This window comes from Nerophis lumbriciformis, linkage group LG20 (assembly GCF_033978685.3).
Source record: "Nerophis lumbriciformis linkage group LG20, RoL_Nlum_v2.1, whole genome shotgun sequence".
Classification (NCBI taxonomy): Eukaryota; Metazoa; Chordata; class Actinopteri; order Syngnathiformes; family Syngnathidae; genus Nerophis; species Nerophis lumbriciformis.
The window spans coordinates 43,947,101-43,962,271 of record NC_084567.2 but is presented as its reverse complement, the minus strand read 5'-3'; the positions used below and the strand labels follow the sequence as shown (position 1 = coordinate 43,962,271).

The 15,171-nt window shown below is 47.1% G+C and overlaps 1 protein-coding gene across 1 annotated transcript in view; it reads left to right on the top strand.

Annotated features, from left to right (window-relative positions):
• LOC133619703 (ephrin type-A receptor 5) overlaps positions 1-15,171 on the top strand; it is a 222,676-nt gene that overhangs the window by 174,089 nt on the left and 33,416 nt on the right. The window contains exons 14-15 of the mRNA XM_061980927.2: positions 12,152-12,219; positions 12,298-12,439. Of these exons, the coding sequence (XP_061836911.1) occupies positions 12,152-12,219; positions 12,298-12,439 (210 nt within the window). The remainder of the gene's footprint in view (positions 1-12,151; positions 12,220-12,297; positions 12,440-15,171) is intronic.

Here is a 15,171-nt window from a genome sequence, read left to right as displayed (position 1 = left end):
TTACTTCCTTTAGACATGGAAAATTAACGGTGCTGTTTTTTTAGTAGCACGTTCATTACATATCCATGTAAAGTAGCATCGAGCTAGCGCGTTAGTCTTAGGTTGGATTGATTGATTGAATTGATTGATTGAGACTTTTATTAGTAGATTGCACAGTACAGTACATATTCCGTACAATTGACCACTAAATGGTAACACCCCAATAAATGTTTCAACTTGTTTAAGTCAAGGTCCACGTTAATCAATTCATGGTCCAAATATATACTATCATCATAATACAGTCATCACACAAGTTCATCATCAGAGTATATACATTAGAGATGCGCGGATAGGCAATTATTTAATCCTCAACCGCATCAGAAAGTCGTCAACCATCCGCAATCCACCCGATATAACATTTGATCAGAACCGCATCCGCCCGCACCCGCCCATTGTTATATATCTAATATAGACGATGCAAGGCATTAGTGAGGTTATAAAGCTTTTGCCTGTTAAAGAAAGGAGACTGATCCAATGCAGCACAGACATTTGCGTGCCACGCTGTCACGACCCAGACACACACCAGTGCGCAATCATATGGGAGCCGCGCTGAGCGCACCTCCAAGCGCGTCTCGCTGCCGGCGACGGCCGGGTATGGGCCCGACGCTCCAGCGCCATCCATTTTCAGGGCTAGTTGATTCGGCAGGTGGGTTGTTACACACTCCTTAGCGGGTTCCGACTTCCATGGCCACCGTCCTGCTGTCTATATCAACCAGGGTGAGCTCCACCCCTTTCGTGAGCGCACTGCACGCGGAGTGACCCCTGTTACGCGCCCCCGGCAACAGGGGTGGCGGGCAGGTAAGCTGCGCGGGCGGTGCGCGCGGAGTGACCCCTGTTACGAGCCCCCGGCCACGGGGGTGGCGGGCAGGTAAGCTGCTTACCTGCTGCGCGTGACGCCGGCCGCGGCGAAGGCGGACGAGGCGGGGTGTCGGTGCGGTGGGCGCGGCGGTGACCCTGGACGTGCGTCGGGCCCTTCTCGCGGATCGCCTCAGCTACGGCTCCCGGTGGGGCCCTCTCGGGGGAAGGGGCCTCGGTCCCGGACCCCGGCGAGGCGTCCCTTCTCCGCTCCGTAAAAGTGTCCATCTCTTTTCTTTTTTTTTCTTCTGTTGTGGCATATGCTGCAGGTGCCTGCTCGTTTTTCGTATGTGGGTAACAACATTTAACTATGTATATATATTTCCCAATTGGTTTAACTGCCACCCGCCTGAATCTATTTAAAATCTAATTTTTTTTTATTTCAACCGCCCGACCCGACCCGCGGATAAAATCTAATTTTTTTTAATTTCATCCGCCCGATCCGCGGATAATCCGCGGACTCCGCGGTTGTGCCCGCAAACCGCGCATCTCTAATATACATTGAATTATTTACATTATTTACAACCCGTGGGTTGGGGGGGTTAAATTTGGTTGATATCAGCACTTCAGTCATCAACAATTGCATCATCCGAGAAATGGACATTGAAACAGTGTAGGACTGACTTGGTAGGATATGTACAGAGAGTAGAGAACATAGTGAGTTCAGAAAGCATAAGAACAAGATAGATAGATAGATAGTACTTTATTGATTCCTTCAGGAGAGTTCCCTCAGGAAAATTAAAACAAGTATATACATTTGATTATTTACATTTGATTATTGTCTTGGAACTGTGGACCAGCTCTATACTCTGGGCAGGGTCCTTGAGGGTGCATGGGAGTTTGCCCAACCAGTCTACATGTGCTTTGTGGACTTGGAGAAGGCATTCGACCGTGTCCCTCGGGAAGTCCTGTGGGGAGTGCTCAGAGAGTATGGGGTATCGGACTGTCTGATTTTGGCGGTCCGCTCCCTGTATGATCAGTGTCAGAGCTTGGTCCGCATTGCCGGCAGTAAGTCGGACACGTTTCCAGTGAGGGTTGGACTCCGCCAAGGCTGCCCTTTGTCACCCATTCTGTTCATAACTTTTATGGACAGAATTTCTAGGCGCAGTCAAGGCGTTGAGGGGATCTGGTTTGGTGGCTGCAGGATTAGGTCTCTGCTTTTTGCAGATGATGTGGTCCTGATGGCTTCATCTGGCCAGGATCTTCAGCTCTCACTGGATCGGTTCGCAGCTGAGTGTGAAGCGACTGGGATGACTATCAGCACCTCCAAGTCCGAGTTCATGGTTCTCGCCCGGAAAAGGGTGGAGTGCCATCTCCGGGTTGGGGAGGAGATCTTGCCCCAAGTGGAGGAGTTCAAGTACCTCGGAGTCTTGTTCACGAGTGAGGGAAGAGTGGATGGTGAGATCGACAGGCGGATCGGTGCGGCGTCTTCAGTAATGCGGACGCTGTATCGATCCGTTGTGGTGAAGAAGGAGCTGAGCCGGAAGGCAAAGCTCTCAATTTACCGGTCGATCTACGTTCCCATCCTCACCTATGGTCATGAGCTTTGGGTTATGACCGAAAGGACAAGATCACGGCTACAAGCGGCCAAAATGAGTTTCCTCCGCCGGGTTGCGGGGCTCTCCCTTAGAGATAGGGTGAGAAGCTCTGTCATCCGCGGGGAGCTCAAAGTAAAGCCGCTGCTCCTCCACATCGAGGGGAGCCAGATGAGGTGGTTCGGGCATCTGGTCAAGATGCCACCCGAACGCCTCCCTAGGGAGGTGTTTAGGGCACGTCCGACCGGTAGGAGGCCGCAGGGAAGACCCAGGACACGTTGGGAAGACTATGTCTCCCGGCTGGCCTGGGAACGCCTCGGGGTCCCACAGGAAGAGCTGGACGAAGTGGCTGGGGAGAGGGAAGTCTGGGCTTCCCTGCTTAGGCTGCTGCCCCCGCGACCCGACCTCGGATAAGCGGAAGAAGATGGATGGATGGATGGATATTTACAATCCGGGGAGGTGGGATGTGGAAGGGAGGGTGTTAGTCAAGGGTTGAAGTTGCCTGGAGGTGATCTTTTAGTGTGGTTTAGAAGGAGGATAGAGATGCACTTTCTTTTACACCTGTTGGGAGTGCATTCCATATTGATGTGGCATAGAAGGAGAATGAGTTTAGACCTTCGTTAGATCGGAATCTGGGTTTAACGTGGTTAGTGGAGCTCCCCCGGAATGTCACAGAGAAGTCATTTTTTATGTTGCACGATTGGGCCAAGTAAAATTCCTAGTTTGTGAACCCGTTCTCAAACAATGGCAATAAAAACTCTTCTGATTCTGCCGGAATCGAACCCAGGACCTTCTTATTGGGAGGCACCAGCACTACCCCCTGTTCCACCATACTGCCTGTTTTGAAGTCAAGACTCAAATGGAGACAAGCTGATATCTGCAAGCAAGAAGAAACGTCTGGAGGAGCAGAAAAGACCGCTTGTATTGAAGTTCTCATATCCGATGTTTAGTTTTTTTTGCTGGTATCAGACGGATATCAATATCGGATCAGGACGCCCCTAGTTGGAAGGATAGGATAAGATAGCACTTGATTTTAACTGCACTTAAAAAGTACAACAAAAAGACATTTTCAGCACAGAGCCGTTCCACAGCAGACAGACATTGTACGGGTGACAGAACAGCAATGCTGCTGGGTCACCACTAGGGCGGCGCCCCGTAAAAGTGTGCAAATTTGGACCCCGGGGGGAGTAGGGGGAGTAGGAAAAAAGTGGGCTCCTGAGGAGAGTAGGAAGGGGCTCAGTCCGGGGCCAGGAAAAAAGCAGATGTTACGTGTCAGGTTCAAACACCGATGACATCTATTAAACAGACAAGAAGCAAGGAATTAAACAGAGACAGGATTCAATTTAGCTCAATGAGGAGAAACGTCTGGGCTGTACTCTTGAACAGTCTTCCACCACGCTCTGACGAAAGGAATGCACGCCTCCTCTTTTATTTGGACTTTCCCTGATTGCATGGCAACAGCTGTTTCTAAAGGGAGAGGGGGTCGTAAATAGCACAGTCACAAAACAGTTCAAAGAAAAGATGCCTGGAGCTTGCGTCAGGTCCTGCTTCCTCTCCGCTTTGTAGATCTCGGGTCAAGACTAGATCTTCCTGTGGATCACAATAGATCAAAGAAACCGACACCTTCATGTCCCTTCCCATCGTATACAGTGGAGTTTTACAAGCCTTTTGCCTGGTAAGATCAGGTTTTGTCTCCTCTCGCCGGGAACTCATGGAAACAGAAAGTTTTGTGATAACTTACAATTATTCTGACATTACGACATACAACTTGAGACTTGCAATGAGGGGAGCAGGGATCTGCCAGCCGTTCCACAGCAGACAGACATTGTACGGGTGACAGAACAGCAATGCTGCTGGCTCACCACTAGGGCGGCGCCCCGTAAAAGTGTGCAAATTTGGACCCCGGGGGGAGTAGGGTGAGTAGGAAAAAAGTTGATCCCAGACTATGCTCTTGAGGAGTGTAGGAAGGGGCTCAGTCCGGGGCCAGGAAAAAAGCAGATGTTACGTGTCAGGTTCAAACACCGATGACATCTATTAAACAGACAAGACGCAAGGAATTAAACAGAGACAGGATTCAATTTAGCTCAATGAGGAGAAACGTCTGGGCCGTACTTTTGAACAGTCTTCCACCACGCTCTGACGAAAGGATTGCACGCCTCCTCTTTTATTTGGACTTTCCCTGATTACATGGGAACAGCTGTTTCTAAAGGGAGAGGGGGTCGTAAATAGCACAGTCACAAAACAGTTCAAAGAAAAGATGCCTGGAGCTTGCGTCAGGTCCTGCTTCCTCTACGCTTTGTAGATCTCAGGTCAAGACTAGATCTTCCTGTGGATCACAATATATCAAAGAAACCGACACCTTCATGTCGCTTCCCATCATATACAGTGGAGTTTTACAAGCCTTTTGCCCGGTAAGATCAGGTTTTGTCTCCTCTCGGCGGGAACTCATGGAAACAGAACGTTTTGTGATAACTTACAATTATTCTGACATTACGACATACAACTTGAGACTTGCAATGAGGGGAGCAGGGATCTGCCAGCCGTTCCACAGCAGACATACATTGTACGGGTGACAGAACAGCAATGCTGCTGGGTCGCCACTAGGGCGGCGCCCCGTAAAACTGTGCAAATTTGGACCCCGGGGGAAGTAGGGTGAGTAGGAAAAAAGTGGGCTCCTGAGGAGTGTAGGAAGGGGCTCAGTCCGGGGCCAGGAAAAAAGCAGATGTTACGTGTCAGGTTCAAACACCGATGACATCTATTAAACAGACAAGAAGCAAGGAATTAAACAGAGACAGGATTCAATTTAGCTCAATGAGGAGAAACGTCTGGGCCGTACTCTTGAACAGTCTTCCACCACACTCTGACGAAAGGATTGCACGCCTCCTCTTTTATTTGGACTTTCCCTGATTACATGGGAACAGCTGTTTCTAAAGGGAGAGGGGGTCGTAAACAGCACAGTCACAAAACAGTTCAAAGAAAAGATGCCCGGAGCTTGCGTCAGGTCCTGCTTCCTCTACGCTTTGTAGATCTCGGGTCAAGACTAGATCTTCCTGTGGATCACAATAGATCAAAGAAACCGACACCTTCATGTCCCTTCCCATCGTATACAGTGGAGTTTTACAAGCCTTTTGCCTGGCAAGATCAAAGACAGCTTTTGTCTCCTCTCGCCGGGAACTCATGGAAACAGAAAGTTTTGTGATAACTTACAATTATTCTGACATTACGACATACAACTTGAGACTTGCAATGAGGGGAGCAGGGATCTGCCAGCCGTTCCACAGCAGACAGACATTGTACGGGTGACAGAACAGCAATGCTGCTGGGTCACCACTAGGGCGGCGCCCCGTAAAAGTGTGCAAATTTGGACCCCGGGGGGAGTAGGGTGAGTAGGAAAAAAGTTGATCCCAGACTAGGCTCCTGAGGAGTGTAGGAAGGGGCTCAGACCGGGGCCAGGAAAAAAGCAGATGTTACGTGTCAGGTTCAAACACCGATGACATCTATTAAACAGACAAGAAGCAAGGAATTAAACAGAGACAGGATTCAATTTAGCTCAATGAGGAGAAACATCTGGGCTGTACTCTTGAACAGTCTTCCACCACGCTCTGACGAAAGGAATGCACGCCTCCTCTTTTATTTGGACTTTCCCTGATTGCATGGCAACAGCTGTTTCTAAAGGGAGAGGGGGTCGTAAATAGCACAGTCACAAAACAGTTCAAAGAAAAGATGCCTGGAGCTTGCGTCAGGTCCTGCTTCCTCTCCGCTTTGTAGATCTCGGGTCAAGACTAGATCTTCCTGTGGATCACAATAGATCAAAGAAACCGACACCTTCATGTCCCTTCCCATCGTATACAGTGGAGTTTTACAAGCCTTTTGCCTGGTAAGATCAGGTTTTGTCTCCTCTCGCCGGGAACTCATGGAAACAGAAAGTTTTGTGATAACTTACAATTATTCTGACATTACGACATACAACTTGAGACTTGCAATGAGGGGAGCAGGGATCTGCCAGCCGTTCCACAGCAGACAGACATTGTACGGGTGACAGAACAGCAATGCTGCTGGCTCACCACTAGGGCGGCGCCCCGTAAAAGTGTGCAAATTTGGACCCCGGGGGGAGTAGGGTGAGTAGGAAAAAAGTTGATCCCAGACTATGCTCTTGAGGAGTGTAGGAAGGGGCTCAGTCCGGGGCCAGGAAAAAAGCAGATGTTACGTGTCAGGTTCAAACACCGATGACATCTATTAAACAGACAAGACGCAAGGAATTAAACAGAGACAGGATTCAATTTAGCTCAATGAGGAGAAACGTCTGGGCCGTACTTTTGAACAGTCTTCCACCACGCTCTGACGAAAGGATTGCACGCCTCCTCTTTTATTTGGACTTTCCCTGATTACATGGGAACAGCTGTTTCTAAAGGGAGAGGGGGTCGTAAATAGCACAGTCACAAAACAGTTCAAAGAAAAGATGCCTGGAGCTTGCGTCAGGTCCTGCTTCCTCTACGCTTTGTAGATCTCAGGTCAAGACTAGATCTTCCTGTGGATCACAATATATCAAAGAAACCGACACCTTCATGTCGCTTCCCATCATATACAGTGGAGTTTTACAAGCCTTTTGCCTGGTAAGATCAGGTTTTGTCTCCTCTCGGCGGGAACTCATGGAAACAGAAAGTTTTGTGATAACTTACAATTATTCTGACATTACGACATACAACTTGAGACTTGCAATGAGGGGAGCAGGGATCTGCCAGCCGTTCCACAGCAGACAGACATTGTACGGGTGACAGAACAGCAATGCTGCTGGGTCGCCACTAGGGCGGCGCCCCGTAAAACTGTGCAAATTTGGACCCCGGTGGAAGTAGGGTGAGTAGGAAAAAAGTGGGCTCCTGAGGAGTGTAGGAAGGGGCTCAGTCCGGGGCCAGGAAAAAAGCAGATGTTACGTGTCAGGTTCAAACACCGATGACATCTATTAAACAGACAAGAAGCAAGGAATTAAACAGAGACAGGATTCAATTTAGCTCAATGAGGAGAAACGTCTGGGCTGTACTCTTGAACAGTCTTCCACCACGCCTCCTCTTTTATTTGGAATTTCCCTGATTACATGGCAACAGCTGTTTCTAAAGGGAGAGGGGGTCGTAAACAGCCGTTGCCCTCGGTCACAAAACAGTTCTAAGAAAAGATGCCTGGAGCTTGCGTCAGGTCCTGCTTCCTCTCCGCTTTGTAGATCTCGGGTCAAGACTAGATCTTCCTGTGGATCACAATAGATCAAAGAAACCGACACCTTCATGTCCCTTCCCATCGTATACAGTGGAGTTTTACAAGCCTTTTGCCTGGTAAGATCAGGTTTTGTCTCCTCTCGGCGGGAACTCATGGAAACAGAAAGTTTTGTGATAACTTACAATTATTCTGACATTACGACATACAACTTGAGACTTGCAATGAGGGGAGCAGGGATCTGCCAGCCGTTCCACAGCAGACAGACATTGTACGGGTGACAGAACAGCAATGCTGCTGGGTCACCACTAGGGCGGCGCCCCGTAAAAGTGTGCAAATTTGGACCCCGGGGGGAGTAGGGTGAGTAGGAAAAAAGTTGATCCCAGACTAGGCTCCTGAGGAGTGTAGGAAGGGGCTCAGACCGGGGCCAGGAAAAAAGCAGATGTTACGTGTCAGGTTCAAACACCGATGACATCTATTAAACAGACAAGAAGCAAGGAATCAAACAGAGACAGGATTCAATTTAGCTCAATGAGGAGAAACGTCTGGGCTGTACTCTTGAACAGTCTTCCACCACGCTCTGACGAAAGGATTGCACGCCTCCTCTTTTATTTGGAATTTCCCTGATTACATGGCAACAGCTGTTTCTAAAGGGAGAGGGGGTCGTAAACAGTCATTGCCCTCGGTCACAAAACAGTTCTAAGAAAAGATGCCTGGAGCTTGCGTCAGGTCCTGCTTCCTCTCCGCTTTGTAGATCTCGGGTCAAGACTAGATCTTCCTGTGGATCACAATAGATCAAAGAAACCGACACCTTCATGTCCCTTCCCATCGTATACAGTGGAGTTTTACAAGCCTTTTGCCTGGTAAGATCAGGTTTTGTCTCCTCTCGCCGGGAACTCATGGAAACAGAAAGTTTTGTGATAACTTACAATTATTCTGACATTACGACATACAACTTGAGACTTGCAATGAGGGGAGAAGGGATCTGCCAGCCGTTCCACAGCAGACAGACATTGTACGGGTGACAGAACAGCAATGCTGCTGGGTCACCACTAAGGCGGCGCCCCGTAAAAGTGTGCAAATTTGGACCCCGGGGGGAGTAGGGTGAGTAGGAAAAAAGTTGATCCCAGACTAGGCTCCTGAGGAGTGTAGGAAGGGGCTCAGTCCGGGGCCAGGAAAAAAGCAAATGTCACGTGTCAGGTTCAAACACCGATGACATCTATTAAACAGACAAGAAGCAAGGAATTAAACAGAGACAGGATTCAATTTAGCTCAATGAGGAGAAACGTCTGGGCCGTACTCTTGAACAGTCTTCCACCACGCTCTGACGAAAGGATCGCACGCCTCCTCTTTTATTTGGACTTTCCCTGATTACATGGGAACAGCTGTTTCTAAAGGGAGAGGGGGTCGTAAATAGCACAGTCACAAAACAGTTCAAAGAAAAGATGCCCGGAGCTTGCGTCAGGTCCTGCTTCCTCTCCGCTTTGTAGATCTCGGGTCAAGACTAGATCTTCCTGTGGATCACAATAGATCAAAGAAACTGACACCTTCATGTCCCTTCCCATCGTATACAGTGGAGTTTTACAAGCCTTTTGCCTGGTAAGATCAGGTTTTGTCTCCTCTCGGCGGGAACTCATGGAAACAGAAAGTTTTGTGATAACTTACAATTATTCTGACATTACGACATACAACTTGAGACTTGCAATGAGGGGAGCAGGGATCTGCCAGCCGTTCCACAGCAGACAGACATTGTACGGGTGACAGAACAGCAATGCTGCTGGGTCACCACTAGGGCGGCGCCCGGTAAAAGTGTGCAAATTTGGACCCCGGGGGGAGTAGGGTGAGTAGGAAAAAAGTTGATCCCAGACTATGCTCTTGAGGAGTGTAGGAAGGGGCTCAGTCCGGGGCCAGGAAAAAAGCAGATGTTACGTGTCAGGTTCAAACACCGATGACATCTATTAAACAGACAAGAAGCAAGGAATCAAACAGAGACAGGATTCAATTTAGCTCAATGAGGAGAAACGTCTGGGCTGTACTCTTGAACAGTCTTCCACCACGCTCTGAATAAAGGATTGCACGCCTCCTCTTTTATTTGGACTTTTCCTGATTAAATGGCAACAGCTGTTTCTAAAGGGAGAGGGGGTCGTAAATAGCACAGTCACAAAACAGTTCAAAGAAAAGATGCCTGGAGCTTGCGTCAGGTCCTGCTTCCTCTCCGCTTTGTAGATCTCGGGTCAAGACTAGATCTTCCTGTGGATCACAATAGATCAAAGAAACCAACACCTTCATGTCCCTTCCCATCGTATACAGTGGAGTTTTACAAGCCTTTTGCCTGGTAAGATCAGGTTTTGTCTCCTCTCACCGGGAACTCATGGAAACAGAAAGTTTTGTGATAACTTACAATTATTCTGACATTACGACATACAACTTGAGACTTGCAATGAGGGGAGCAGGGATCTGCCAGCCGTTCCACAGCAGACAGACATTGTACGGGTGACAGAACAGCAATGCTGCTGGGTCACCAGTAGGGCGGCGCCCCGTAAAAGTGTGCAAATTTGGACCCCGGGGGGAGTAGGGTGAGTAGGAAAAAAGTTGATCCCAGACTAGGCTCCTAAGGAGTGTAGGAAGGGGCTCAGTCCGGGGCCAGGAAAAAAGCAGATGTTACGTGTCAGGTTCAAACACCGATGACATCTATTAAACAGACAAGACGCAAGGAATTAAACAGAGACAGGATTCAATTTAGCTCAATGAGGAGAAACGTCTGGGCTGTACTCTTGAACAGTCTTCCACCACGCTCTGACGAAAGGGATGCACGCCTCCTCTTTTATTTGGACTTTCCCTGATTACATGGGAACAGCTGTTTCTAAAGGGAGAGGGGGTCGTAAATAGCACAGTCACAAAACAGTTCAAAGAAAAGATGCCTGGAGCTTGCGTCAGGTCCTGCTTCCTCTACGCTTTGTAGATCTCGGGTCAAGACTAGATCTTCCTGTGGATCACAATAGATCAAAGAAACCGACACCTTCATGTCGCTCCCATCCTACAAAGTGGAGTTTTACAAGCCTTTTGCTTGGTAAGATCAAAGACAGCTTTTTTCTCCTCTCGCCGGGAACTCATGGAAACAGAAAGTTTTGTGATAACTTACAATTATTCTGACATTACGACATACAACTTGAGACTTGCAATGAGGGGAGCAGGGATCTGCCAGCCGTTCCACAGCAGACAGACATTGTACGGGTGACAGAACAGCAATGCTGCTGGGTCACCACTAGAGCGGCGCCCCGTAAAAGTGTGCAAATTTGGACCCCGGGGGGAGTAGGGTGAGTAGGAAAAAAGTTGATCCCAGACTATGCTCCTGAGGAGTGTAGGAAGGGGCTCAGTCCGGGGCCAGGAAAAAAGCAGATGTTATGTGTCAGGTTCAAACACCGATGACATCTATTAAACAGACAAGAAGCAAGGAATTAAACAGAGACAGGATTCAATTTAGCTCAATGAGGAGAAACGTCTGGGCTGTACTCTTGAACAGTCTTCCACCACGCTCTGACGAAAGGATTGCACGCCTCCTCTTTTATTTGGACTTTCCCTGATTACATGAGAACAGGTGTTTCTAAAGGGAGAGGGGGTCGTAAACAGCCGTTGCCCTCGGTCACAAAACAGTTCAAAGAAAAGATGCCTGGAGCTTGCGTCAGGTCCTGCTTCCTCTCCGCTTTGTAGATCTCGGGTCAAGACTAGATCTTCCTGTGGATCACAATATATCAAAGAAACCGACACCTTCATGTCGCTTCCCATCGTATACAGTGGAGTTTTACAAGCCTTTTGCCTGGTAAGATCAGGTTTTGTCTCCTCTCGCCGGGAACTCATGGAAACAGAAAGTTTTGTGATAACTTACAATTATTCTGACATTACGACATACAACTTGAGACTTGCAATGAGGGGAGCAGGGAGCTGCCAGCCTGTAGGAAGTGCTCTTAATTTGGTACTGTCATGATACGTTGAGCTTTTCTACCAGTAAAACCTGCTATATACGATACAAGCTATTTAGTTGACTTCCTATTGGAGCGAGACATGTTCTCAACATTATATCTCCAAAGTCCAAGATTAGAAGTCAAGTAGAGTTGATTTGATTCTCCAATGAGAGCATCTCAGCTCAGGTCGGTCAAAAGGGCGAAAGATCAACTCTTTCTATAAATATGCATTGGATGGAATGAAAGATTAAAGAGCATTTTTATCATTTAATGCCCAGAAGACTTTATAATGATATACAGTAATTAATATTATATATTCAGAGCCCGTTCTGATGATCATTTGGTAGGATTATGTGCAATAATTAATTCACTAGAATCCGTAGAAAAACAGTTTACTTAAAACTTGTGTATAATTAATTTGTGTATGTCCTGAACTACCATGATGGGGTGAGGAGGAATTGTGTCTTCATTGGCTTGTGAGGTACAAATTATTTGTTTTAACGCACTTTGAAGGCCTTTACTTATTAAAATGTCTTTGTCTTGTGTCGTCTGCAGAAAAACGACGGCCAGTTCACTGTGATCCAGCTGGTGGGAATGCTGCGTGGCATCGCTTCTGGCATGCGGTACGACCACCACAAACACCCGCAGACGCACACCTGCGACACACCCTCATGCCTTCCTCTCGCCCTCCGTGGCCGCAGGTACCTGTCCGACATGGGCTACGTGCACCGCGACCTGGCAGCTCGCAACATCCTGGTCAACAGTAACCTGGTGTGCAAAGTCTCTGACTTCGGTCTGTCCCGCATCCTGGAGGACGACCCTGAGGCCGCGTACACCACACGGGTAAAGCTCTGCATTTTTATTTTGGGGGGTGGCATCTGGCGCCATGTTTTCATTTTCACACATCAAAGCTAAAGGTTGTCCAAGGTGACATTTAAAAACTTCACCAACTAGTCCTTTTACTATAAAACCCAATGAAACCCTGGCAAAAAAAAAGAGCAGTTGATTGAGGAAGTGTTGCGTCGGAACAGTTCTTCCTCCCAGGGAATCTAAGTTACTGGTCAATCCCAAGTTATTTCGATGACATACCGTATTTTCCGCACTATAAGGCGCACCGGATTATTAGCCGCACCTTCAATGAATGGCATATTTCAAAACTTTGTCCACCTATAAGCCGCCCCGTGTTGTAAGCCGCATCTAACTGCGCTAAAGGAATGTCAAAAAAACAGTCAGATAGGTCAGTCAAACTTTAATAATATATTAAAAACCAGCGTGATGTGGGCGCGCATGGAGTCGTATATCAACATGGACGGAGCTGCGTGAAAAAAGCCACCTGGCCTCTTCGCGTAAACTTACCTTAACCACTCGCTCATCTTTTCTTCATCCATCCATCCCTTCGAGTTAGCTTTTATGATGACGCCGGCTGGAAAGGTCTCTTTTGGCAAGGTCTTCCTTTTGAATATCACCATGGGTGGAAGTTTCTGGCCATTAGCATGGCAAGCTAGAACCACAGTGAAGGACGACTTCTCATTCCCTGTGGTGCGAATATTCACAGTACGTGCTCCCGTTGTATCCACAGTGCGGTTCACAGGAATATCAAAAGTCAGTGGAACCTCGTCCATGTTGATAATGTTCTCTGGCCGGATCTTTTTTTCAGCTATCTTGTTTTTACAATATGCACGGAAAGTAGCCAGCTTTTCTTGAAAGTCTTTAGGCAGTTGCTGTGAAATAGTAGTCCGTGTGCGGATGGAGAGATTGCGTCTTTTCATGAACCGGAAACCTGTCGCTTAGTAGGAGCCATTTTGTGGTCTTTACAGATGTAAACACACAAAGGAAATGAAACGTAATATCCGCGCGCTTCTTCTTCTTCTACGGGGGCGGGTGGTTGCTTACAGTAGAAGAAGAAGCGCTTCCTCTTCTATGGGGGCGGGTGCTTACCTTGGCGGTTGCTTGCGTAGAAGAAGAAGCACTTCCTCTTCTACGGGGAAAAAAGATGGCGGCTGTTTACCGTAGTTGCGAGACCTAAACTTTATGAAAATGAATCTTAATATTAATCCATATATAAAGCGCACCGGGTTATAAGCCGCACTGTCAGCTTTTGAGTAAATTTGTGGTTTTTAGGTGCGGCTAATAGTGCGGAAAATACGGTATATGCTGAGTAAGAAGGACCATCAAGACAGAATTGGAATATTTTCAAGTTTTACTGAAATTTCAGGATACATTTATATCAGCTGCTTTAGTTGATCTGGCATGCCAACGGAAAAGCCCACTCTTTTCACACAAAGAAAGCCCCCATCTCTCCCCTCTCAACACTGATAAGGAGAGAGACGTGGGGGTTGTCTTCACATTCCAACGTAAGACACTAAACAGATAATCTGAAGACAAAGAGAGACTGGTAGAATAAACTAAGGTAAAGTACTAGCTGATCAAAAATGGCTATGTAAAAAGAAAGAACTCTTAAACACATATGCATCCTCCACAGAAGGAAAAGCTAAGGCAGTTTTTGTCCATACATCCTTTTATTTGTGGTCTGCCAGAGAATAAGGAGTGATTAGTATTGTCAATCTAATGATTGTGTGCATTTACACTCTTCTGGATTTTTTTTTTCGGAAAAAAAATCATCTTAAAATGATTAATCATGTATAAACCCATATTGATAAAGCAGTTTATTGTTGCCGCACATGCTCCTTTACTGCACCATTACTGCAGATGATTACCTGGGTCAGCGATCAGGTAGATGTCAGTGCAAGGATGAGCGAAGAGACTCCGACGGGTGTCATTGGTGGCAAATTCTGCTTCATAAAACACGCCGACGAGACTTTAGAGAACACTGTTCAGGTATGTGTACCAAATTTGGTACTTTTAGAGGCGCCAACCAAAAATTCCATCGGTCCTACTAGGTATCGATTCATGTAAAATAATGCCATATAGTGCTGCTTGGATCCTGATGAGAGTACGGAAATACGACCACATCACACCACTTCTCAAATCCCTTCACTGGCTTCCTGTTCCACTAAGGATTTAATACTAACCCACCAGTGCCTCCATGGTAATGCCCCCCCTCTACCTCAAAGAACTGCTCACCCCCAAATCTTCCTCACCACACCTGCGCTCCGGACAGACTAACCTCCTCCAACCTCAGAGGACAAAGCTACAAACAATGGGGGACCGGGCTTCCTGCTCCGCCGCTCCCAGTCTGTGGTACGCTCTCCCTGACCACCTGAGGGCACCACAGACTGTGGATGCTTTTAAAAAAGGCTTAAAAACGCTTCTTTTTTTTTTAAAAGCCATTTTTTTTTAGATATATGTGTGCTAGTTCTGGCTATTAGGCTGTTTTGGTTTTTATTCTAATTTATTTATTTTATTATCTTTTTTATTTTTTTAATACACTGTAACACTTTGAGGTTGTTTGCTCAATGTAAAGTGCTTTTTACAAATAACATATATTATTATTATTATTATTATTATATTTCAATATATCTGTTGAAAACGCTGGAAACTGCAGTAAGGCTTTATTTTTCAAAATGTACTAGCTTGATGCTAATTTAAATTAGATTTTCCATAGACGTGTTACT